At 45.9% G+C, this 23,766-nt stretch overlaps 1 protein-coding gene across 2 annotated transcripts in view; it reads right to left on the reverse strand.

Moving 5' to 3' along the window:
* Positions 1-5,009: 5,009 nt before the first annotated feature.
* Positions 5,010-23,766, reverse strand: part of ERBB4 (erb-b2 receptor tyrosine kinase 4) — a 589,568-nt gene continuing 570,811 nt past the window's right edge. For both annotated transcript variants that reach the window (XM_063162643.1, XM_063162645.1), the window contains exons 26-27: positions 15,452-15,749; positions 5,010-13,266 (exon numbers count right to left, since the gene is read on the reverse strand). In XM_063162643.1, coding sequence (XP_063018713.1) covers positions 12,830-13,266; positions 15,452-15,749 — 735 coding nt within the window. In that variant the 3' untranslated portion in view covers positions 5,010-12,829. The remainder of the gene's footprint in view (positions 13,267-15,451; positions 15,750-23,766) is intronic.

Here is a 23,766-nt window from a genome sequence, read left to right on the forward strand (position 1 = left end):
CTACAGACAGCAGTGCAGGCAGGGTGGCCTCAGTGTTCAGTCATATTGGCTATGTACCCCTAACTAAGGGTATTTCCCTTGCAGGATTCAGGGGTGCCACAGCTCCTTTGAAACATAAAGCAATGATGTGGCACTCAGTACAAATGGAGAACTCAAAAGAGCCATTTGCCATGTTAAAAGGTACTAGAATGAGGAAACAACTCCTCAGTGGAAAACTACTACTCTCCCTGGCAAAGGAGGAGCCAAGGGCAGGTGTTTCCATGCCCAGGTGCTGCTGTGTGTCCCTCAGAGGCCATGGGGTGCAGGAGCACTCACTGCTGACTGACCTGGGTTTGAGTAGCTGGATCCTAGCTGGATGTCACTGGAGCTGTGTCCTGTGCCTCTCCAGGCTGCTTTCCCTGTGCCAGGCTGCAGTGTGTGATGGTTCAGCTGCTGAGCAGAGCAGGGGCAGTCCTGCAGTGCCCAGCTGGACCAGAGGCAGAGACACAGAGGGAGACACAGGTGCCAAAGCAGCAGGGCATGGAAAGGTTCAGATGCTTCTCATGGAGTTATTTGTTCATCCCTCCTCCCCTCCCCTGAGCACATCCTTTCCCTCATTTGGTCCTTGCTTTGCCAGGAACACATGCTGATAAAGAGTTCTGAAAAATCATGGTGATTCCTGTTCTGTGGGAACAAAATATTTACTTTGTTGTTCCTCCTTTGTGCAGGGGGAGCTCCCTGTGTGACAGGGACAAAGCAGGTTTCTGTGCTCATGGCTGTAAGGAAAATATGACTTCTTCCCTTGTTGCCACAATCTTGTTGACTTGCCAGTGTGTTGCATGAAGCAGCTTATACAGATTTTCTTTGCTTGACAGGAAAGGCTTTTCTTGGTGTGAAAAAAGCAGAGAGTAGTGGGGAGGATTTATCACAGGAAGAAGAATTTTGCAGTTGTGCGGGCTGTTTGTCAGCTGTTCCCTCTGGAGCAGTGAGCAGGCTTGACAGGTTGGAGTATGGAGTGGTAGCCCCTTTGGAATTGCTGGCTGTGCCCCTGAGCAAAGGCTTTGGATAGACTTGAGTGGTCAGGGTTAAAAACCCAGCAATGCCTTGTTCTGGTGGGGGAGATGGGCAGGAATGGAGAGCTGCAGACAGCATGGAAAGAGTTTTCTAAGTATAATAATTTAATTTTTTTTTTTTCTAAATAGTCACCTGTAAAGACTCGTGGCTGTAGCCATGCTGAGGACTTCACCCAGCTGTTCCCAGCAGTATCATCTCTTGGAGGATGTGGAGGCTCCCTGTGGTCTCAGGGGCAAATTATTGTCACAGGTATCCACGAGTGCCCAGACAATTTGCTTTTAGGTGTCATAACCACCATGACCCATGTCAGTTTTCTCTGTGGGTGCTGAGACAGTCTGGGTGGTGTGTGGTGGCCACAGACTGGGACATCTCCTTGGTGGCTGCACTGGAGGCTGGAGAGGGCTTGGGAAACAGCAAAACCCCAGGTCAGTGAGGAGCAAGGATCTGAGCTGGTTTTAATGGTTTTGCCTCCTTTCTGGCCAGCTTCTAAAACCATTTTTGCCCCAGGAAGGACTGCAGAAGAGCAGATTATCTATTTGGGACAGACTGGAGGGAGCAGGGAATGCACTGGTGCTGCACCAGCACTCCAAAGCCTCCCTAGGAACCTGCCTGGGGGGAATCTGTGTGCAGAGCTAAAGAAAAAACCCAAATGACAGCTCCCCCAATAACACAAACCCCCAAAAGCACCACTGCCCTTACACCACCCTCCACCATATTTTAAAAAGGACCAAGCAAATGTTTTGGTTGACTGGAGCCAAAATTCTCCCAGTTGTTCAGCTGGCAGACATTCAGTGATGTGGCCTTCAAATGCCTCAGGAGGACCCATTTCAGCCTCAGCCTTCCTGTGCCAGGAGAGGATTTGCCAAAACAAAGGGATCAGGGAAGAAATCCAGCATTTCAGGTAAGCTCCCCGCTCACTGCCCTTGCAGCACCGCTCTTGGCTGTCTCTCAGAACCCTGTGTTCTGCCCACCAGGGGGAATGCCTGGTACAGCCTGTCCCACCACCAGCATAGGCTCCCTGCCAGCCTGGCACAGAAATTAGGCTGAGCAGTGTGCTACAGGCAGCTTAAAGGAGCCAAAGGGCAGCCTGGATTTCCCTCTCCTGACTTTTCCTGGCTTCTGGCAGCAGCTTCCAAATTGTTTGCTGGCCCAGTTGTTGAGAGTTGCTGTAGGAAAGGCTACTGCACCTTGCAATAGCCTCATCAGTGCAGTTGAGCTGGTTTTTACCTGCTGATGGTTTTTACTTCCCTGTTTTACTTCACGTCAGTGCCTTGGAGAGCTTGTTTGAAATGAGAGGCTCATTTGGCCTCTTCAGCAGCTTTACAGTCCTTGTGTGGTTTGCAAACTGAGTGCAGGCTTTAAAGAGATTTGTCTGAATTCTGGGGCTGTTACTGAAATTGCTTAAGCAGCCTGTCCTGCTGGGAAGGTCCCAGGCTTTAACAGAGGTGTTACAGTGCTACCAATGGCTGCTTGTTTTGCATTTGGAGGGAGCAAAACCAATTTCCTCAGTGCACAGGGCGCAGGCTTGTTGCAGGGGGACAAAATGTGCCAGCTGGCCAGTACTGCCTCTGCAAACCTCAGTAAGCTGAACACTGAGCAGCCATGGGCCAGACTGATGTGTGAGGGTACAAGAAAACAACTTCACCTCTAGTAACGCAGCATGAAACTGCTTGCAAAAGCTGGACTGTGCTTTGCAGTGCCACTTTAAACACCTGAACCCCATGGCTTTTGCCAAGCTACTCTGACTGAGTAGCAGAGGGCTTTAAATTAATGTATTTCACTAGGAAATAGGTGATTGATTTACTCTTTCCTTCATATTTTGGCCAGTTGAGTAAAACCCATTTGGGGAAAAAGGGGTGTGTGTTAAAACTTGTATTTCTCATTTCTGAAGCATTTCTGGAGTTCTGTTATGCCCTGTTTTATTGTGAAGATCTCAGTGATGCCAAATATTTGCACCAGGCGCTTTCCAGCACCTGGGGCTCCACCAGTGTGTGTGTGTATGTGTGTGTGTCCCTGGGTGTGCTCCAGCCTGGTGGTGTGTGGCTGGACATGGACTTGAAGCAGGGCTCTCTCACTTCCCCTTCCCCTCCTAGGGAAAACAGGCTTTATATTCCTGACAGCTCTGAAGAGGGAATGCTTAATTCCATCACCCTAACCAGCTCTGAGTGAGTGGTGGTGTTACAGCTTGTGCTCCTGCTCCTTGGAGGCAGCAGGGAATGCTCCAGGATTCCAGCTCTGAGCATTGTGTGGGGAATGCTCCAGGATTCCAGCTCTGAGATCTGTGTGGGGAATGCTCCAGGATTCCAGCTCTGAGAATTGTGTGGGGAATGCTCCAGGATTCCAGCTCTGAGATCTGTGTGGGGAATGCTCCAGGATTCCAGCTCTGAGAATTGTGTGGGGAATGCTCCAGGATTCCAGCTCTGAGAATTGTGTGGGGAATGCTCCAGGATTCCAGCTCCGAGCATTGTGTGGGGAATGCTCCAGGATTCCAGACCTGAGAATTGTGTGGGGAATGCTCCAGGATTCCAGCTCTGAGAATTGTGTGGGGAATGTTCCAGGATTCCAGCTCTGAGAATTGTGTGGGGAATGCTCCAGGATTCCAGCTCTGAGAATTGTGTGGGGAATGCTCCAGGATTCCAGCCCTGAGAATGGTGTGGGGAATGCTCCAGTATCCCAGCTCTGAGAACTGTGTGGGGAATGCTCCAGGATTCCAGCCCTGAGAATTGTGTGAGGAATGCTCCAGGATTCCAGCCCTGAGATCTGTGTGGGGAATGCTCCAGGATTCCAGCTCTGAGAATTGTGTGGGGAATGCTCCAGGATTCCAGCCCTGAGAATGGTGTGGGGAATGCTCCAGTATCCCAGCTCTGAGAACTGTGTGGGGAATGCTCCAGGATTCCAGCCCTGAGAATTGTGTGAGGAATGCTCCAGGATTCCAGCCCTGAGATCTGTGTGGGGAATGCTCCAGGATTCCAGCTCTGAGAATTGTGTGGGGAATGCTCCAGGATTCCAGCCCTGAGAGTTGTGTGTGTGTCTGCAATGACCTTTCCAGGCTGCTGGGGAGAAAATGTTGAGGCCATTTGTGAAACAAAGAGTTGCAATCCAGGGAGACTGGAGCGTTTTAAAATGTGCCTCAAAGAGCCACATGACCTTTATGGGTTTCTAGGTAAATTTAAAATGCCTTTCTGAGGCCTGGCAATGGGGACAATATTCAGCAGCCAGGAAGGCAGACTGGGGGCACTGGGACCAGCTGTGTGCCAGACCCCATGGGAATTAACCTGTGGCACTGGCAGGGATTCGGTTAAATCACTGGCCTCAGTGAAATCTCACAGGTCTGTGTGTGAATTGTGGGTTTGAAATGAGCCACAGAGCGGGCATTGCACTGAGGGCACCTGGCACCTCCTGGGAAGGGAATATTTTAATTCACTCTGAGACCATGACAAGCATCTCCAAGGTGTTTTCCAGCTTGATTTCAAGGTGCAGCTTGCCCTGGCCAAGCTGTGGTGCTGGGTGTGAGATGAAGGCAGGTAGGTGTGGTGTGATGCCCGGAGGGTGCCTGTTGGCATGATGGGTATGTGGTGCTTGGGGTTAGATTTTATGTGTGCACTGAATTCTGTGTCTAAATACACACAGGCATCATTCCCCCCACCACCCTCTACCCCCTCCAGCAAAGAAGATGGGCAGATAAATCACCCCAGCTGAGCCAGGGCAGCTGTGGGTGAATGAACTGTACCTGGACACCCAGTGGGTGAGCTGGGACACGGGACACAGGCACCAACACCTTCATGGGCTGTGGTTTGTTTTAAAAGCAATGAAAAGCTCAGAATTGCACAACCCTGGGATTTCTGGGGTAGGTTGTGTAGGGTCCAGTTCAGGGCCATGCCAGGGTTTTCCATGGACTCTGTGGCACTGGCAGCACCCAAGCCCCCTTCCAAGAGATTTCACTTGTGCACAGAGACTTTGTTTCATATTTTATTGAATTTCATTTATATTAAATTAAAAATATATTTCTGACAGATTCATGTAACAAAAAGGCAGAACAGTTTTCAAATTGTTCAGCTGGGATGAGCGTGGGTTGATGCAAGGTGGGTCGCAGTCTACATTTGCCTTAACAAACAGATAAAGCTCTACCCCAAGGACCATGAGGAGAAACTCTGGGCTGCACACGGGAGTGGGGAATAGAACCACACAAAGAGAAGATCCACAGGTTTCTTCCCAGCTTCCAAACAAGACAAAAGGGAAGGGAAAGGAAAAATAAACAAAAAGAAAAAACCCGAGAAACCATGAAAAGAAGGGAAATTATGCTAAAATATGTACCTAATATTAACCCAGGTCAGTAAGTATTTTAACAGTGTATAATTCCCAACAGCTAAAATATGAGAAAGGAAAGGTTAAAGGAACATTACGCCACACACGATTGGCATACCCTACTGTGTAAGCAAGTGCAGAAAGTCTGAACACACCACAACAGTGCTAAAACACAGAATCACACAGAATGCTGAAAATGGTACCTCTAACCAAAACCAGAGGGTGGGGAGGGAGGGAGAGAAAGGAAAGGGGAGGAGCGGCTTAAATCACAAGCAAATTACCTATATACAAATCAACCCTAAGGACAATTATGTTCCAAACAATGGAGTCCACAAGGAAAATAAAAGCAACATTATCCTTATTTACAAATGCAACTAGCTGTGTCTTTAACAAGCTATAAAAATACTATTCACATTTTCAAAGTAACATACAGTAGGTATTGAATTTCTTTTTATTTTTGTTTCAGAAAGGCAGCTAACTCTGAATGCATCACTTTGCAAGAAATGAGTGTCTTCCCCAACTTGCTGACACTTCTCTTCTTCTGAAGGTACTTCATAAGGCAGAAGTATTGTTGTTTGATGTTGTGGCTCTTTCAGAACAGGGAGGATTGACAGGAACCCAGACCACCCCACCTGTGTGTGCTGCTGGTTCCTCTGGGCTGGGCCATGCTGGCACCAGGAGCCCAGTGCTACCCCAGTGTCCCCTGCCAGGTGGGAGCCTTTGATTCCAAGGGGACACCAATGTCATACCCTGGGCCTGAATTGGAGCCTCATCTGAAAAGTCAGTGGTTCAAGACCACCAGGTCAGGAAATAAAATTTGGCTATCTCTGTTCTTAGAAAGAGACTTCTTTTCCCCTCAGTTTCCCTTCCCTGATACCTATATAGCAATTCCAGCTTACAATATTGGGGAAGTAGCAAAAACTGAGCAAAAGAAGGGATTAAAACCATTGTGAATAATGTATCGAATGGGTACCGATTTCCATCTTTAAAATGCTATAAAAAATTCCCAGTTTTCTCCTTCACCTGCATTTCCCTCTTGCATTACCCCACCATAAGTACCCCCACAAGCAGCCAGTACCTACCTCCCATCCCAAATCCAGTGATTTCATGCATTCAAAGTTAGCTACCCCCTACACAGCTGCTCAGTTAATAATCGACCCATTTAACAGCAGGACCAGTTTATGCTACATATGTCAGAGTACCTTACCTCGAAAGAACAGCATACATATCTACACTTAGAAAATACCAGTCACAGTTCCCTACTGTGGTTATCCCAAAAGGGTTTAGTCTTCAGAGTGCTATGGACAATGCAGTGTTTCCCCCTAGGAGAGCTCAAAGGTTGGGCTGGGGACCAAACTGCTGGCAAATGGTGCTTGGTGACAGCTCCTGTACCTGTGGCCCTGGTCACACCTGAGCCAGCAGCCTGAGGGTGCTGGCCAGGATGCACCTCCACAGCAGGTGAAGGGCTCATCCAAAACACTGCTGGAGGGTGATTTCATGGCTTTTTTGTTGGTGAGGGGAGAATAACTGGGACAGAACTACTCGCACTGCCTAACACCTTACAAAACTCCCCTTGAAACCTCTCTCTGCCAAGGTACACAAAGCTCACTTCTAAAATTAAATTTAAAAAAAGGGGGAAAAATTACCCAGCTTTGACTCCTCTAGTTTCCTATTGGGATGTTCCCCCTCACACCTTTTCCTGTATTGTTGCCACAGACCCCAGCTGGAGGACACCCTGGGCAGAAAGTGTCCCTCTGGCTCTGGTTAGATGACACTGGCTACAGTTCAAGCCCCACTGAGTCCCACCACCATCACTCAGACCTGAACAACCACAAAGCTCCCTAAAAAGTGCTCTGCATTGTCCAAAACTACAGGCAGATCCCAGCCATCACTGCAGCACCACCACCAACCTCAGCCTCACCTGCCTGTGATCTCCTCAAGAGCAAGGAGCCTACCATTGGAACAAACCACCATTCCACCCAAAATTGTGCTAAAATAATATTGAACTAACATAGAGACATGATTTTTGGACATTTTAGAGTCCAAACCACATAGCTTTATTTCTCTATTTGTTCCCAGTCTGAAAGCCCCATTTGTAACAGTGACCTTTTCTACCTTTATAAGTAATGATTAGCAACAGGCAGAAAATAAAAAAGAGGGAATCCTGCACACACAGTGCAGTGCAGAGGCTACTCTGTGGGATAACTGCAGCTCCCTGCTTGATGGAACACAAGCACTAGAGCCAGTCACCCTACCTAGAAAAACAACCTGATCCAAATCCAAGATTTTTACATAACCACAGATGAGCTGTTTTGTCAGCAGCAGAGGTCCAAGATCCACAGGAGTGAGACTACAGCAAGTGACAGCTGGAAATGAGCAGGTGCAGAGACTTCATGTGCCACCACCTTCTGAAAAAGCCTTGCCAAAGGGACATTGAGGTGCCATCATCCCCACTGAGATGTCCTCTAAGAGCCAAAGAGGTGACTGAAAACTGCAGGCCTGGCTCCCATTATTCTAAAGCTTCTTTTTCACCAGTCACCCTCAAGCCAAGAATCCTTCCTAGCACGTAAATACCTATCTGAGCTCCATAGTTCTGAAATGCACTTGGGAAACCAGGGTGGGAGCAGCCAACCCTGACCCATGGGCACTGCCCAGGGCACCTCTGGGGCTCCATTCCTTCCTCCCCACAGGCTGGCAGGCTGCAGTGGGAGCGTCCCTGTGGGTGCTGTCCTTTCTGTAAGGACATGCCTGCCCAGGGCTCCTGGGCTGCCAGGGAAGCACAGCTCATGGGGATGCCTCCAGTTATCCTGGGGAATTACAAGACCAACAGCCTCATTCTGCCTTGTCTCTTCATCTCCTAGGTGGAATAAAGGAGCTCACACAATTCCATCATTCCATTAGCTGCCACCATGATGTGCAACACCTACACAGACACACCATTAGACAAAAATAGATTTTTTTTCTTTAATGTTTGATTTTCCATCCCCAAAACCAAGCTGTATTTCTAGGCTGACTCACCTCACCACTCCTCCCCTGTGCTGTCCATCTTTACCTAAAGCTATGGAAAGAGTGGATCCACAGAGTCAGGGCTGAGCTGCTCTTCCAGAGCTGCCACTTTCCTTCCTTCTGGGCTGGGATTGGTGCTGGCTGAGGGTGAGATCTTTAGTGGGAACAGGTGTCAGATCATTGCAGATGAGCCTTGCAGTCAAGAAGCACATTTCCTACTAAGTAAGTGGTACATCCAGGGGTAATACAGCATTTCTTTGTACACAGAAAAGGATTTCAGGCTACCTCAAACAGACCTGCATGATGGCTCCTATTGCAGATTTATTTCCATCTCTTGCTACCTGAGAGAGACAACCTGTTTGAAATATAGTTGTAAATACTCTGCGACATCTGAGCCAATGGCCATGTAAAAAAAATCCCTCTTGGCTGTTTTGCTGAAAAAGAAAAATCTGAAAAGATCTGAAGAAGTAAATGTAAAAGGAGTTGGTTTCAGCCAATTTTGTTAAAGTGAGTCAATTGGCCCCAGCATCTGCTTGCAATAACCCTCAGGTAGGTAATAACAGCTAGGACAAGTTACACTGAAAGAGATCAGGAGAAAATAATAAATGTTGTTCTCTTTCCTTTAGCAGGTTGCTTTGTGCCTTGGATAATGGCTGATCCACACTCAGGTAAAAAGGTGCTCTTGAAAAGTTGGTCACTGCTCTCCTGTGGCACCGGCCATGGCAGGAGGAACCAGAACATTTATAAACAGGAGGCTGCATTCTAAATCCCACAAAACATAACCAGGTACTTCTGTAGCACTACAGACTGAATCACACCCAAAGTACTTCTGTTGATATCCTCACCTGCTGCTTTGTGCTGACAAAATGCAGTTTGTGTGTGGATTTATGTGCTTTTCTCCCAAACCTGTCATTATGCATTAAAGACCTTGGCCCTCATCTTTCATCCCATATGAATCCCAGCTGAATGCTTGCCATGATTTTGCCATGTGCACTTGCCCAAGTTCTCTCCCCAAGCCAGCAGCAATACCCAGTAAGGCAAAGATGTGAGTTAGGGACAGCCAGGAGTTTCTGCTGGAATTAAAGCAGCCAAACACTTCTGCTCTCAGTTTCCCTTTCTTTTTTCTTTAGCCATGATTAAACCATCTGTTGCAAAGAGGCACAACCTGCCAGCCAAGCTCAGATCTTCTCCTGCAGAGGAAAGGGGCAGGGTTCAGATATCTGCTGCTCTCTGGGTTGGTTCACCAGCAGCCTCAGCACCACACAGGCCCATCTGTTGGGCAAGTGGTGACTGGCACAGCATGGAACTCAAGGGCCAGTTTTGGCAACTGCAACTCAAACCAGAAGCTCAGAAAATAATTAAAAATTAAAAATTGAGAAGCTGCAGTGTGTGGAGCTCTCCCTCCTCCCGAATCACTGTGCTCATTAAGCCTCTGCCTGTCCTCTGCTATCCCAGACCCCACTAGCATGGCTCTGCATGGCTCATCCTGGCTGCCAGGCAGAGCCCAAGTTCCTCTTCCAGCTTTCCTGCTGCCCCACCTGCAGGAACTTCTGCATTTCCATGCTACTTAATATATTATAGCACACCCACAGTCAACAAATAAAATTAATAAATAATTCAAGCCTTGTAAGAAATAAAACGTTAAATTGTTAAACCCCACCAGTATTTACACTTGGATTACTCCATGGGCTTGTTTCTAACACGAGCACTACTTCATTACCAGAGGAACAAACAGGCCTCACCTTGCGTGAGCAGCTCCATCCCAGTGCCTGGCTCTGGAGGTGTGCCTGCCTCTGTCCCAGCAGCCTCTGAGTTCAGCTCTCAATTCAAACATGCGAGCTGAGCCAGCTTTTTATTTTATAGTTTTTCTCCATCAGGAGTTACTCTGTTACAAGACCTGTCTGGGGACAAATCAACCTTTCTCCACCTACCTATGGTCCTGCTGAAACGGGACACCCACATTCCTGTGCTGCTCCCTGTCCCAGCCTGGCAGAGACACCCTGTGGGCACTGCTGTGGGCAAACCTTGCCTGGAGCAGCCCCCCAGGGCCTCGTGCCACCCCCTGTGCCCCAGCCTGTGCCCAGTGTGTGCCCCTGTCCCCCGAGGAGCTACCAGAGGCACCAGAAGAGGTCCTTCAGTGCAGATTGTATCCATCTATCCATGACAGTGGTCATATCACCACAAACCACCTTGGCACCACTTGACCCAAGATCTCCTTTACCAGCTCAAAGATCTGTACCTGTTGTTGCTGCTTTCAGAACCTTCAGCTTTGTACTTGATGCACACCTGGACACACCTGGTGCACCAACAGCTGAACCAGCCTTGTGATCACAGTGTGTTTTCCATCTACGAGGGGAACAACCAAGCCAGGTTGAACATCTCTTCACACCTTTGTCAAGCTGACCTACTAAGCTTCAGGTAACCATTGCTTGTTTCTTACTCCCTTCCTCTGCTTCCCTAAGATTAAAGGTGGCAAGCTGTTGGAATGGCAGGAGTTTAGAGGAGGGTGATGCCATTTCCAGATCCCTGGTTGTTGCTGGTTTTGTTGCCAGGTTAGGTCACCCCAAACGTCTCGGCCCTAACAGAGCTGAAGCACATAAACTGAAATACTGTTGCATCACCCACGGTTGCCAGCCACCAGGTATTGTTTCTTCCCCTTAAAAGCCTTGATGGATAGAGACAGGCAGATCTCCAAAGCTTCCTTAAGATGTTTGACGGGAAGTAGGCTCACAAATGCTCTTACACACACAGTGTTGGTGTGCCAGGAGCAAGCCTTGGTGCCTCCTTTCCCAGCTCCATCTGCCCCAGATCACTAAAAACGTCCAGAACTCTGGTTTGAAAGACTTTTCCAAAGAGGAGCAGGTCAGGGGGTGTCTACCTAAAAACTGAGGTTGATAAAAGCAGAATTAAGTGCAAGGAGACTGACTCATACTTATTTACATTTTTCACAGAAAGCTCTGCAAATCATGCACATTTTGACTTCTCAAACCTCATATGCACTGTCTTCTGTGCCAGAGTAATCCTCCTTTTAGAAAAATGGTATTCTGTACTGTGCTGCAAGGCAGAGCAGGACATTTGCCTCCCCTGATCCTTTCCAGGGCTTGCTCTGCTGTCCTTCATAGAGCAGCAGAAAGAGCTGGCTGCTCTCTCACTGAATTCTCTGAAGCAGTCACTGCATCGGCCTCTCAGGAGTGGCAGACATTGTTCCAAAGACTTGATTTGCTTCATTTTGGCATTTCCACAGTCATCCTTTACAAATAATTTATATTTCTTTTTTAATTTAAAATTATTATTTTGTATTTTGCTGGTCACTTCCATATTGCTTCATTCAAAATCCAGAAAACAGTTCAAATAAAATCAGAGGTTAAGTGCAAACTAACTTTCCAGTGAACCGCTATGTGCGTTTTCTCCAGTCCAGTGTCTGTCTTCCAGTTTAAAGGACCCTTCCCACCCCACCCCACAGAAAATCAAACTTTTCAGTTCTCTATCTTGTCCTCAGTGTTGCCTGACAGCATCCCCAGCTCCCTTCATGACCATGAAGAAAAAGAGGGAAGAATTAGTGACAATCTTTTGAAGTGTTTATAGTCAGCAGGTATAAAACAGGAAAGCAAAGCTTTTGGCATACAAATCTTCATTTCTTGGCCTGGGTTTTTAGCTTCAAATGAACATATTGGAGGTGTGGTTTTGTTACTCTCTTCTGAAAGGTATTTTGTGTTTAGAGTGATTGTTGTGTTGGCACACATACAAAAATGGTCATGTCAGGTAGCAGTTCTGAGCAGGAGTCTCTGTGGCTGGGAATTGGCACAAAATCACGGTGTGGCTCAGAAGAGGGGCTTAGCTGTATGTGGGAGTCACATCATCATTTCTTGGAAAGCCACAATGAAGATCTGAATGTTTTTGAAAAGCTATGTTAGCCATTTTCAGTTGCTGGGATAGAAAGTGTTAGAGAAAGAAATTGGATTCTCAATCTCAATTACTACGCTATCACACAGGATATAAAAATTGTCCATTTTTCACCCTGATGGAAATTGCATGGAGATTTCCAGGAATGCTGTACAGACTCTCATCAGTTCCTGCTGAAAGAATCAGCCTTTCTGTGGCTTTCCCTACAGTTGAGTCACTGAGAACAAGCTCGACAGCAGCACTGCCACTGGCCTTTGCTGGTACCACCTGGCTTCTCTGGGCATCCAACCCCCGCGTCCGCCGACACTGGGAAAGCCAGGTTGTACACTCCTTCTTTCAGTCTCTTTCCTTCCTTCCTTGGCTCTCAACCCAATCTGCAACCAACTCCAAGACATCCTTTCACTTAGAAATATCAAAAATGAGTGAACTGGCAAGAAGAGGAAGCTCATGGGAGAAAGAGAGGGAGGGAGGGAGGAAGGAGGGGCAAGGGCAGGGAGAAAGGGGGAGCGAGAGTGAGGCAGCTAGAAGGGGTTGCCTTTCCACTTGAGTGAGAGCACAGCCACTACACCACGGTGTTCCGGTGTCTGTAGGGCGGCGGGGGCAGCACAGTGCCAGGCTTCAGGGAGAACTCAGAGAGGTATTCGGGATTCTCTGCCACTATGGGCCGGATCCGTCCGTTCTGTTTGTAAAAGTATTTTGTGCTGTACTCTTGCAGGTAGTCCGGGTGCTGGAGGGTGCTCCGTGGGGGCAGGCTGTGGTTCCAGTAGTCTGGGTTGTCAAAGGCCTTCTTGGCTTTCTCTGGCAAATTGTTCTTCAGGTACTCGGCGTTTTCCAAGGTGTTGGCGAAGGTGTTGAGGTACAAGGGCTCGTTCACGTACTCGTCCTCTGCTTTGGGCTGCCCGTTGGGAGCACTGTGGTACTCTGGGCTGTCCACAGCTTGGAGATCTCCGTTCTTCCGGCGGGAAACAAATGGGTTCTCTTCCACTGGGTTCAGGTAGTCTGAGGAAAGATTAAAAATAAGTCAGCCTAGAGTGGTAGTAATGTGTTGGTGATGGGGAGACTGACTTGGTGATCAGAATCCCATTTTATTGTGGGATACAAGCACTTATATACTATTTCAGGGAGACTGGTAATGTGTACTACAATGATTAGGTTAAAAATCACATACACAAACTTACTATAGCACCCTCCTCCACCTCAGCCATTCCAACAACTCCAGATGGGATCAGGAGCCAACTACATTGAACACACACTTGTGAAAAATGAAATTTTCCACACAATATGGGTTAAAACAGACACCTTGAAAGACTGACAGCAGCACTGCCACTGGCCTTTGCTGGTACCACCTGGCTTCTCTGGGCATCCAACCCCCATGTCTGCCAAAAGTGGGAAAGGCCAGGTTGTGTACGTACGTATGTACGTATGTACATTCCTTCCTTCCTTCCTTCCTGGCTCCCAAGCCAATCTGCAACCAACTCCAAGATAGCCTTTCACTTAAAAATATCAAAAATATTTCAATATTTTTATCAAACACAGTGGCCAGCTAAGCTACAGCTCTTGCTGAGCCACAGCCCATGTGCTCCCCTGGGCTTCCTCTCACTGTATGATCTACAGAACCAAACACACTGAACAACATCTGCCTCTGCAACCTTGGACCTATTAGCAAACCCTCTCCTCTTCAGTCCTTCCATCCAGAAAACTCTATAGGAATCTTAGTTAGGCTCTCTGCACAAAGCCTATCCCCAAGGGCTAACTTTTAAGACAGCTTCATTTCTAACAGAACAATTTGCCTGATTAAAAACCTTCCATCCCTGAAGGACAAAGGGCCTTGAAGCATTATGAAAAAAAGGTTGTGCAAATGAGCCCTGGAAAGGGAACAAGAGAGCCTTAGATCAGCTGCAAAATGGGACTTGGAGCAGGCTGCAGTTGCTTCAAATCACTTGCTGTGGATTAACACCCCAATTCCAGCAGCATGGCACTGCTCAAGGGCTCTGCACATGCCTCCATAGAGTGTCCTGGTGCAAGGGGTCAGCTGGTGTCATCCAGAATGCGGCCAAAACTATTAAAGGCAAAAGTTCAAGACCCAGTGAACACCTTTGAACCCAAAACTGTCACTGAATATGAGCTGAATAGTGGGAACATTTGTTTTTTAGTGATGACAGCCAAGCAGGGCTTTGGTTTGAACCCTGAAGCTGGCATGGAACACACAGTGTGTGGCCACACCGTGACCACCCTGTGTCTGTGCCCAGGGGGTCAGGAAGGAGCTGCTACTGCCACATCCCTGAGGGCTCAGGTGGCTCCTGCAGAAAACTCTGAGGATCCCCAGGGTGCACCTGTATGGGTACACAAATGTGGGCTCACACTGAGAGTAAATCACTGCAAGGGAGACTCCCACAACTGCCATGGGTCAAGCCCCAGGGTTCCTCTATTCCTGCCTCATGGAACACAGAGGACAAATGGCTTCCAAATTCTTAGCCAACACACTAGTGACTTGTCATTTACATTTGCATTTATTAATTTCTTTAAAGCTAATGCAAAGCTTTGAAAGCACATTAATAATGACACACCCCCTTACATCTAAATGATTGCTATCATTATTTAGAGAGGAAGAAATGAATGAGGGCAAACTGGGAAGTGCAGCACGCTGAGCAGGCACAGATTTAGGCAATCTTCCCCTTGCAGTGATGCTCTCTTTAAAGCACATCTTGTTCTTTCAATCCTAGACTTCTCTTGGGTATAAAATGCCAGCTGTGTGTATGAGTTCTGTGATAGGTTCAACATGACATTTACCAAGCACAATGCCAAGAATAAGAAGATCAATAAACAAAGCAAAGTTGGGACTATGGCTGGGTGAAGATAGATCCTTTCCTTGGAAATAACTGAAGATTTGTGTTTGGCTAAGAAGGGGGCTTGGCTTTTTTTCATTCCTCTTGTTATTTCTTTAAAAAAAAAAGTAAAAGGGGGACTTACCAGCTTTGACATACTGGCATATTTGAGCATTTCGAAGTAGAAAATTAAGGAGAGAAAACCAAATCCCCATGTAAAGGAATATTATCCCAGTCAGAATGCATCAACTTGATAGGTAACTAAATAAAGCCATTTTTGATGAAAAGCTGCTGATGTAAAAAGAGAAGAAATGCAGCCAGGCTAGACCAGGAGGCTCTCTGGAAAGGCAACACTTTACCTGTTTTAGGTTTGTCTCTCATCGGTGTCATGTACCCGTCCTCATCCAGCTCTCCCCGCACGACGCGCTCGGGAATGAAGACAGTGGGGTCGGCGCTGTACCTCTGGGTGCTGCTGTCCTCCTTTGCCAGGGTTGCCACCTGCTTCTGCTTCTGCATCGTGCCATTGCAGCAAGAGTCTTCAAAGATCTCTGCTGTGGCCCCTTGAGCAGCTGGGGCTTCTGGAATGATGCAGCCCGGAGCCCTGTAGGGCATTGGCACGTCGGCAGTGTAGCCGCCATCCCGGTACACAAACTGGTTCTGTTGGAACAAAGGACACACAGCATGGGAAAGGAGGATCCTGAGGGGAGAAACTTCAACAGCAAGTCATGGCTGAGCCTTCTGTGCTGGCCCTGCCCATCCTGAGCTTCCAGGCTTCCACAAAGCATCCATCTGCCCAGCGGTGCTCAGGGGACTGAAATGGGGCAGGAAAACTTGTCTCTTACTTGGCACATGGAGGCTGCACACACACAGCTGCAGCAGGTGAAGGTGGTGTTTCCTCTTCTATTACTCTGGCAACCTCCCCTGACTTCTGATCAAAGCCCTTTAAACCTTGAGAAATCTCCTCCTGACTTAGAGGAAACCACTATCCACTCTGTTTATTCTGGGGTGATATTTTGAGTGTGTCCTGTGGTGGGAATCATGGGGTCACCCACACCATGTGTAATTCCATCAGGAAGTGCATTTCATGCTGGTGAACTGTGTTTGTATTGGCACCTCAACTCAATGATTTAACTCAACTTATCATTTTGCTTATCAGCACAGACTTGCAAGGGACTTTCAACATCATGACCTACAGACAGGAAGGAAATATGTACAGATCCATCCAAGCCTTTCACCTAAATGCTTTTTCAGAAAAGTTGTCAGAGTTTTGGATGTGGTTCCCTAGAGTTTGCACACGAATCCACAGATCTTAACTACTTGATTCCTTCTATAAACACTTCATTACCTGGTTTTGAGTCATTTATGCAGGAAAAAGGAGTTTGAAAAAGAAAAAGAAACAGTGAAGAAAGAAGGAAAGCCTGAAGGATGAAGGCTGAATGTGAGATACTTACTCCTGACATAGGGGTGTAGGCGGGAGGAGGGCTGTGTCCAATTTCAGTCTAATAGGAAAGAAAAATGGATGATGGATACATAACAAGAGGCCACATGAATGAAACAAGTCACATGAACTGTATGAGCTGATTGGGAGAAACATGCACATCAGTCAGGCTTCCTAACTGGACCCAAAATTCAAATTCAGCCAGGGCAAATGCCTTACCCAGTGTGTCTTAGAAAAGCAAGTCTTTTGCCAATAGGCTTGACTTCTGCACATGGGGCTCTTCCCCTCTGCCAGTAAAAGTTTTGAAAATTAGCAGCTTAAACAAATTCTGTTCCAGGATGGCATTGTGTGTCTGTGGGCTCTGCTCCACCCTCAGCACAATAGACTAAACCCATTTTCCTATCTTTATCTCTTCTTGGCTGTGACTCTAATATTTAAATACATCCTCTGCAACTATAACACCACAGTAACAGGCCCTCTGAGCACATCCCTGTCCCAAGATGGCAGCAGACAATGGACTGCCATTAATGTGTTTATTGCTATTTTTGCTGACAAGAGCCTTTCCAGTCAGTGGCCTGCCAACCAAGATCACTATAATTGTGTTTTTTCATGCCTCCCCTTTAGTGCTGTACTAAACATATCTGTCTTGCAACACCCCTTACCACAGAACCTTACACATGGCTCTCCACCACTGCTGTCTGCACTTTTTTTTACTTCTTTACTGTTTTTCCCCAGTTTCCCTGTGGCCACTGCTCCATTAGAACAGGAGGCAAAGAAAACAACTGTGGTGCCACTGAGTTGGCTTGAAAATTTAATATAAAAAATTTAAATACAAAAAATTAATATAAGTGTTTAAGTGTGCTTAAATTGACTGGTAATTGCAATGTGAGGTCATAATTTTGTAGGCTTCCAAGATTACCCTCAGACAACCCTTATTGGTCAGGACATGAATCACACTGTGAGAAGAAAATATGTTTGGATTTTACCAGGTAAAACATTTTGTTTTGTATGTGAAATGCAATTTACTTTGTTGATTTTTGCTGGGGTGGAGGGGTTTGCTGGTGCTGTTTTTGCATTTTAAATACTATCTTGAAAAAAGCAGGTGTTGCTTTACTGAAAAGCTCTAGAATTTTGGATTTCTGATTCTAAAAGTCTCACTGGAATTATCATCTCTGCCTTTTTGAGATAGACATTAGTGGCTGGTTGCTCGAGGACCTCACTACATAAGCCTACTTAAGAAGTCTCAGCTTGTATACTAAAAAGAAAAAATCAATCCCAGCTCCCTTTTGATGCTGTAACGTGAGTTATACATTGACAGGGGAACTCATCACACTCCAGAAGTAGCCTCACTTCTTTAGCTGCCCACGAGCAGCCGTCCCCAAAATGCCCAAGATTTCATTCTGTACACCACATGATTGAATTTTAGGCAAAAACATGACCACACATAGAAGGAATAAAATCCAAGAAAATGTCTCCTAAAGCCTTTTTCCAAGGCCCTCTGGTACAAAATACCAATGACACATCAGCTGTTATAACAGCCAATATTTGTGTAAAATGAGCCCTGATCCAAGAGTGGTAAATAACATTTCTGTGAATATTGGCTTGTGTTATTGCTTTCTATTCATTAATTTCATTTTCCAATTCCTTGCTTCTAAAATCTCCTGAAGGTAAATATCTCCTCCTTTATAGCAGGGACATAATATTTTCTGGCTGAATCTTAAACTGCAATGAAATCAAAGCTTTCTTGGGTCCAGCCCCCTTGCTGCTGCAAGCTGGTTTTCCTGGCCAGCCACAGAAATGTTCACAGGGTTGTGCATCACTGCTGTTCCTTGCTCTCAAGCAGCTTGCTAAACTCACAGGACTGAAAGATTTCTCTCTGCTGAAGGCAAGGCTTTGCCAGCATGAATGAACACACACGTTTGAGCCCACTCTGATACTGCTCAAAGTGCATAAACCCAGCTCCCTCCTCCTCTCCTTCACAACAAAGCACCAAACAGGAGTAAAACACTCCAGCCTTGCCACTGGGATGCTGTTCAGGGGCATCCTGTGCTCCAGGCCTCAGGCAACTCAATAATTATCTGCTTTGAGCAAAACCTGGCAACACTTTGTACCACTCATCAGTCCTGGGCTGTGTGCCCCCAGAAACAACTCCCTCTCCTCCTTCCCCTAGAAACTCCTGCCCTAATTTCAAACCAAGGGAGTATCCAGGCTCCAGTCACCAAAGCAAAGCATCCTAAGATATGAGACCTTGCTGCAAGCACCACAATTTCTGATTTGTGGGAGTGGATCTGAAGAATATTTGGGATGATCTGATGGGGCTGCAGGCAGAGCACACAATGCAGAGTGTCCCCCTAGCCCCCAAGCAAATTCCAAAGGAGCAACCTGGTATTTTACAACTGATCCAAACTGAAATTCAAATAGGAAAGACCATTCCAGGAGAACTCCAAGCAAATTTCAAGAGAGTAGCCTGGTATTTTACAACTGGTCCAAACTGAAATTCAAATAGGAAAGATCATTCCAGGAGAACAGCCACCTCTGCTTGGCTGCAGTCCTGCTTCCATAGAATTTGCAGATTTCTCTGCCCTGCTCCAGACAGCAAATATTTCTGAGATGAAAACCAAAGGGAAAAGCACACACCATGAGATCACTGTGCAATGTTCAATAGAAATGGAATGCTGTTTGTGCAGTAATTGCTGGAAGGCTTTGCAGACCTCTGGGGGTTTCTGGTCCCAGCCCCTGCTCAGAGGAAGGCCATATATAAATAGAAATATAAATAGAAAGGATTTGACACTGGTCTGTTAAGGTTCAAGCATGTCCATCCCTACAGCTCACAGCACCTGACACAAGCCTGGCATTCCCTGGCCATAAAGTTGGGGATGGGGGAATCTTTATGGGAAATGATGACATCCCAGCCCCTTTTCCTCAGAATATGTCACATGTTTAACTTAAATGTTGACCCCAAGTATAGAAGCATCAGTTTGCTCCAGTCACCAACAACAGCTGCTTTCACCATTGAGACACAAAACATCCAGCTTAGATCAGTGAGGGAAGAATAAAGAGAAGAAAGAAAGATTCAGTCTTTTTCTACATCTTAAGTCCTTTTCTACATCTAGGTTTTTTCTGGTTGCTGTTTGCCAGAGGACAGGTAGGATTTGCAGGCAGCCTGGGCTGTATCTCAGCTCCCATAGGCTGAGATATGCCAGCCCACGTCCTGGCAGAATGGGGGGTTTGAGACATCCCTGAACCTGTCCAGAGTCAGTCTGGGTGTTTCACTGACCCCTGGTTCAGCTCAGTACTGACCAACTTCTTAGCTTCAAATAACTCATCACCACCTTCTCTTGCACCATTTTCTCTCATAACTGCCTGTTTTCATACTTAACTCTTTTAGAACAGTCCATATGGATTGGGACACCCAAATTGCCTTCTAGGATTAATTTAGTCTGGACTGCAAATGGCATACATCACAAACAAATCTTGGCATGGGAAACAACATACCCATACACAGCACAGAGAATTTCCTGTGCTGTTGCTGGAAAATCCCAGATAACAACCATATATTTTCAGTCTAACACTTCACCAATTAGAGAAGTCAAAGATGACAACCCCACTAATGAAAATAATGTTTGAAGAGATGCCCAATTTGGGCACAAAACTCAGTATCCAGCTACACTGACAGGAAAAGGTAGGGGAAATGTTTTTCTGTAGCCTCCTCTCTTTGAGCCTGATGTCCAGGCTGGAAATAAAAGCATTCTGCTGCTGGAACCAAAGGCTTGGAAACCCAGCTGTTCTCTGGAGCTCAGAAACCTGCATCCATCCTCCACCCTACCTTCAGAGGGGCTGGCAAATGGATTTCAGCTGGCACAATCTGCACTTTGATCTAAGCATGACACAGGAATGGAGATGCAAGGATTCCCTTTGCCTTTCACTCTGTGTTAATGCATCTGAGTGTCAGACAGAGAGCAGAGCAGGAGCAGAGACAGCTGGCATTGCCTCTCTTTTCCTTCCAATCTCCTTGACTCCCCCATCCTTCCTGTCACCCATGACTAGCTTTCTGTCACTCTCTTCTTTAATACACTCTCCAAGACACTTTGCAGTAATGGCACCTTTTAGCACTGAGCCAATTCCCCATGATTTGAGAGGGATGAGATGCCACTTCCCACCTGTTCCAACAATTCCCTGTGGGACAGAGGGGTCAGCACTGCTCTTGCTCTGTCCAAAACACAGGACCAGCAGAATCTTCTTTTCTGTACAAACCTCAAGCTTCAAATCCCAAAACAGGGAAAGGATGGAGAATAAGACCAAAACCACAACACACCCATGATTTTTTGATTGTGACATGGAAGACAAAAAATAAAAAAAGAAGAAAGGCACAAAAGAAAGTTGATGAGCGATGCTGGGAGCAGCAGCAGCCCCCTCCTAGTGCATGCTGCACTACCATCTTCCCCAGCCTTTTTTATACAGTAATCAAAGGATATTCTGAGCCTCTCAAAATGCCATCAACCCTCATTGAGAATGAAATAGAGCACATCTCCATCGAAGCCTTTACAGCAGTAATCATTGCCACATGCTGGCCTGAACAGGGAGCTTTTACAGACAAAGATGAGTTTTAAAAATAAAATAAAAAAGCCTTCCTAAAATCTGAATAGAAACTTGATGATAATCTCCCAATTTTATTATGCAAGGGGGAAAAGAAACCCATAATTGTGCACTCTTGGTCTCTTAAAGCAAAGAATAGGCTTCTTGATGAAATGCTGAGTTGATTTAGAGCAGGGCTGAGGTTCTGGTGGCAATAATAGTCTAAAAGAACTAACCATCCAGCTGATTTGGATAAAATAATCATTTTTCAACATTCTAAATCTACACTTCATCTGTGCCTCCTCCCACTTCTCCCAACTGCATCTTTTGGAGAGTCTTTTTATAGCTTTGAAAATTATTTTCCCCTCCCCTCCCGCAGCATTCAACAAGAAAGGCAGACTCTTTACTCTGGCTAACAAAGGGGGTTTTTAGGCAGCGCTGGCATTTAGCTCCATTGCATCTATGTTTAGAGAGTACAGTATTTAGTATTTATTTTACAGGATGCTCTCTAGTCCTCCTGCCACCTGGAGTCCTCCCAAAGCATTATCCCAGGAGTCCCACTGCCCTGGGACACGGAGCCCTCTCCACCTTGGGGACCAGACTGCTGTTTAAGTTGTTAAGCTGTAACTCCCTGCAGCTCAGCTTGGTGCACTTGCAAATCAGGCCCCCTGGTATTTTTCAGGTGCTTTTACTATTTTAAGAAAACCACAAATAGTGTTCCTCACAAATGGATATTTTCCACTAACAATTTCTGCTTCGCATCTTGTCACAAAAGAAAAAATTTTCTCCCGGCTCTCATAATTATTTCCTGACTCTCAGTCCACTTTTCCATCTACTGAATTATGCAGAGTTGTTTAGCTTGCTGTTTTCTAAGAATGCCTCATCAGTGCAGTGTAAAAATATTTATTACTTACTCTTTTTGTATCTATTGACTTTTTCTTTTCAGGATAGAAAAGAAAATGGATCAGCTGTGAGCTCTCTTTACTGTTAACACAGCCAGCAGCTATTCATGGATTAAGCAGATGCTGCCTGATTTTAAACCAGTTTATATTAAAGCTCAATGAATTTACATGTCACACATCAAAGATGGAAGAATGTACAGCTCCAGCCTCTCCCACCAGTTCCACTGAGCCTGCAGAAGGTACTGTGAGTGGTGGTTTTGTTTTTAATCCATTTTAAAATTTGTAGAAGCCAAAATACCACCCAGTTCTTTAGCAAAGTCTCTAACTCTTTATGCCTTTTAACTCTTTATCCTCTTCTCTGACTCTAAACTACATGCCTGAATACAGCAGCCTGACTGTGACAGAAAACAGCTAATGCATTAAAAAAAACTCCTGTTTTAAGGCATTTCCCTGCAAAATCATGAGTTAATTTGACCAGTTGGTCCTGATAATCAGTTCAGGCTGAGAAGAGTTTACTCCTTGAGAGATCTCACTGATTTCAGCCAGCCTGGCTGCAAAGCAAGAAACTAATTGCAATAAAGCACTTTCAAAGTATTCTCTCTGAAGACCCAGGAATTATCTATTCCATTTGAGTCCTCCATAGGAATTTTTTCTGCCTTTCTCCTCTAGCAAGACTAGCACATTTTAAAAAGCACATATTTAAATAAAAGGCATTTAAATACCTGTTCTAGATACACCTATTTTTTATGAAGCTTTCCTTTTTTATGGAAGATATTAAGACCAAAATAATTTCTCATGTAATATATTTTAATAGTGTATTTCTGCATGCTTATTCTCAGTACCTCTTCACCCTGAGCAATGAAATTAGAATTAGTCTGGGTTCACCTCCTGCTTTTCATGGACAAGGTTGGCCTGGTGCTATCCACACTTTCAACAAAGACTACAAACAGAAGAATTTTCCAAAAGAAAAAAGGAAAAATACTTGTGGTGGTGTGCCAGACACCAACTAAAGACTAACAGCTCTGGGGAAGTGCTTAATGCAAAAGGCAGAGCAGAACAGAACGTCACTAAAACTTAGGAAAGCAGAAAATGGGAATTGGAGCTCTTGAAAGGGGGCTTGGTGGTCTTTCAGAATTACCCTAAATGTCTGAAGGCAGTAAATTGCTGAGACTCTCCTAGGGAAATACACAAAATGGAGTGTTTAGCAAAAGACATGCAGAAGGGCTTCATACAAACTTCTCCAAGTAATCATGCAGTTCTAAAGAAGCAAGAGAGCTGATCTGGAGTTACTCAGTGTAATCATCTGAAACACTGTGAAATGCTTTGAATCAATGTCTAGTTCATTTACAAGACCATCTGTTCTGGCATTGGAGATTTTATTCCCACACTTGCATAAGGAAGTGACAGAGGCAAAAAAAATGACTACTAAGATTTGCAGGAAGTGTTTGATCACCTTTTAAGGAGCAGCAATTAAAGAAAAGGGATAGAAATAACTGAAGAAGACCACAACCTGACAGACTGCCATAAGAGGTACCAAATTAGGGGATGTTTTGGTCATATTATTTTTGGGAAGATTCTGAAGAAGCAGAAAGGTGGCAAACTTTTCTTTTTTGAAAAAGAAATGATTTGGGCAGGAACACCTAATTTCCTTCTCTTACAGGAAAAGCAATGGGGAGCAGGTGCTGCTAAACCCTGGACACAAGAGGAACCATGGTGAAGCCACAACTCCCTCCTGGCTTTGCCAAGGGGCAAGGATGCT

This window comes from Melospiza melodia, chromosome 8 (genome assembly GCF_035770615.1).
Source record: "Melospiza melodia melodia isolate bMelMel2 chromosome 8, bMelMel2.pri, whole genome shotgun sequence".
Taxonomy (NCBI): domain Eukaryota; kingdom Metazoa; phylum Chordata; class Aves; order Passeriformes; family Passerellidae; genus Melospiza; species Melospiza melodia.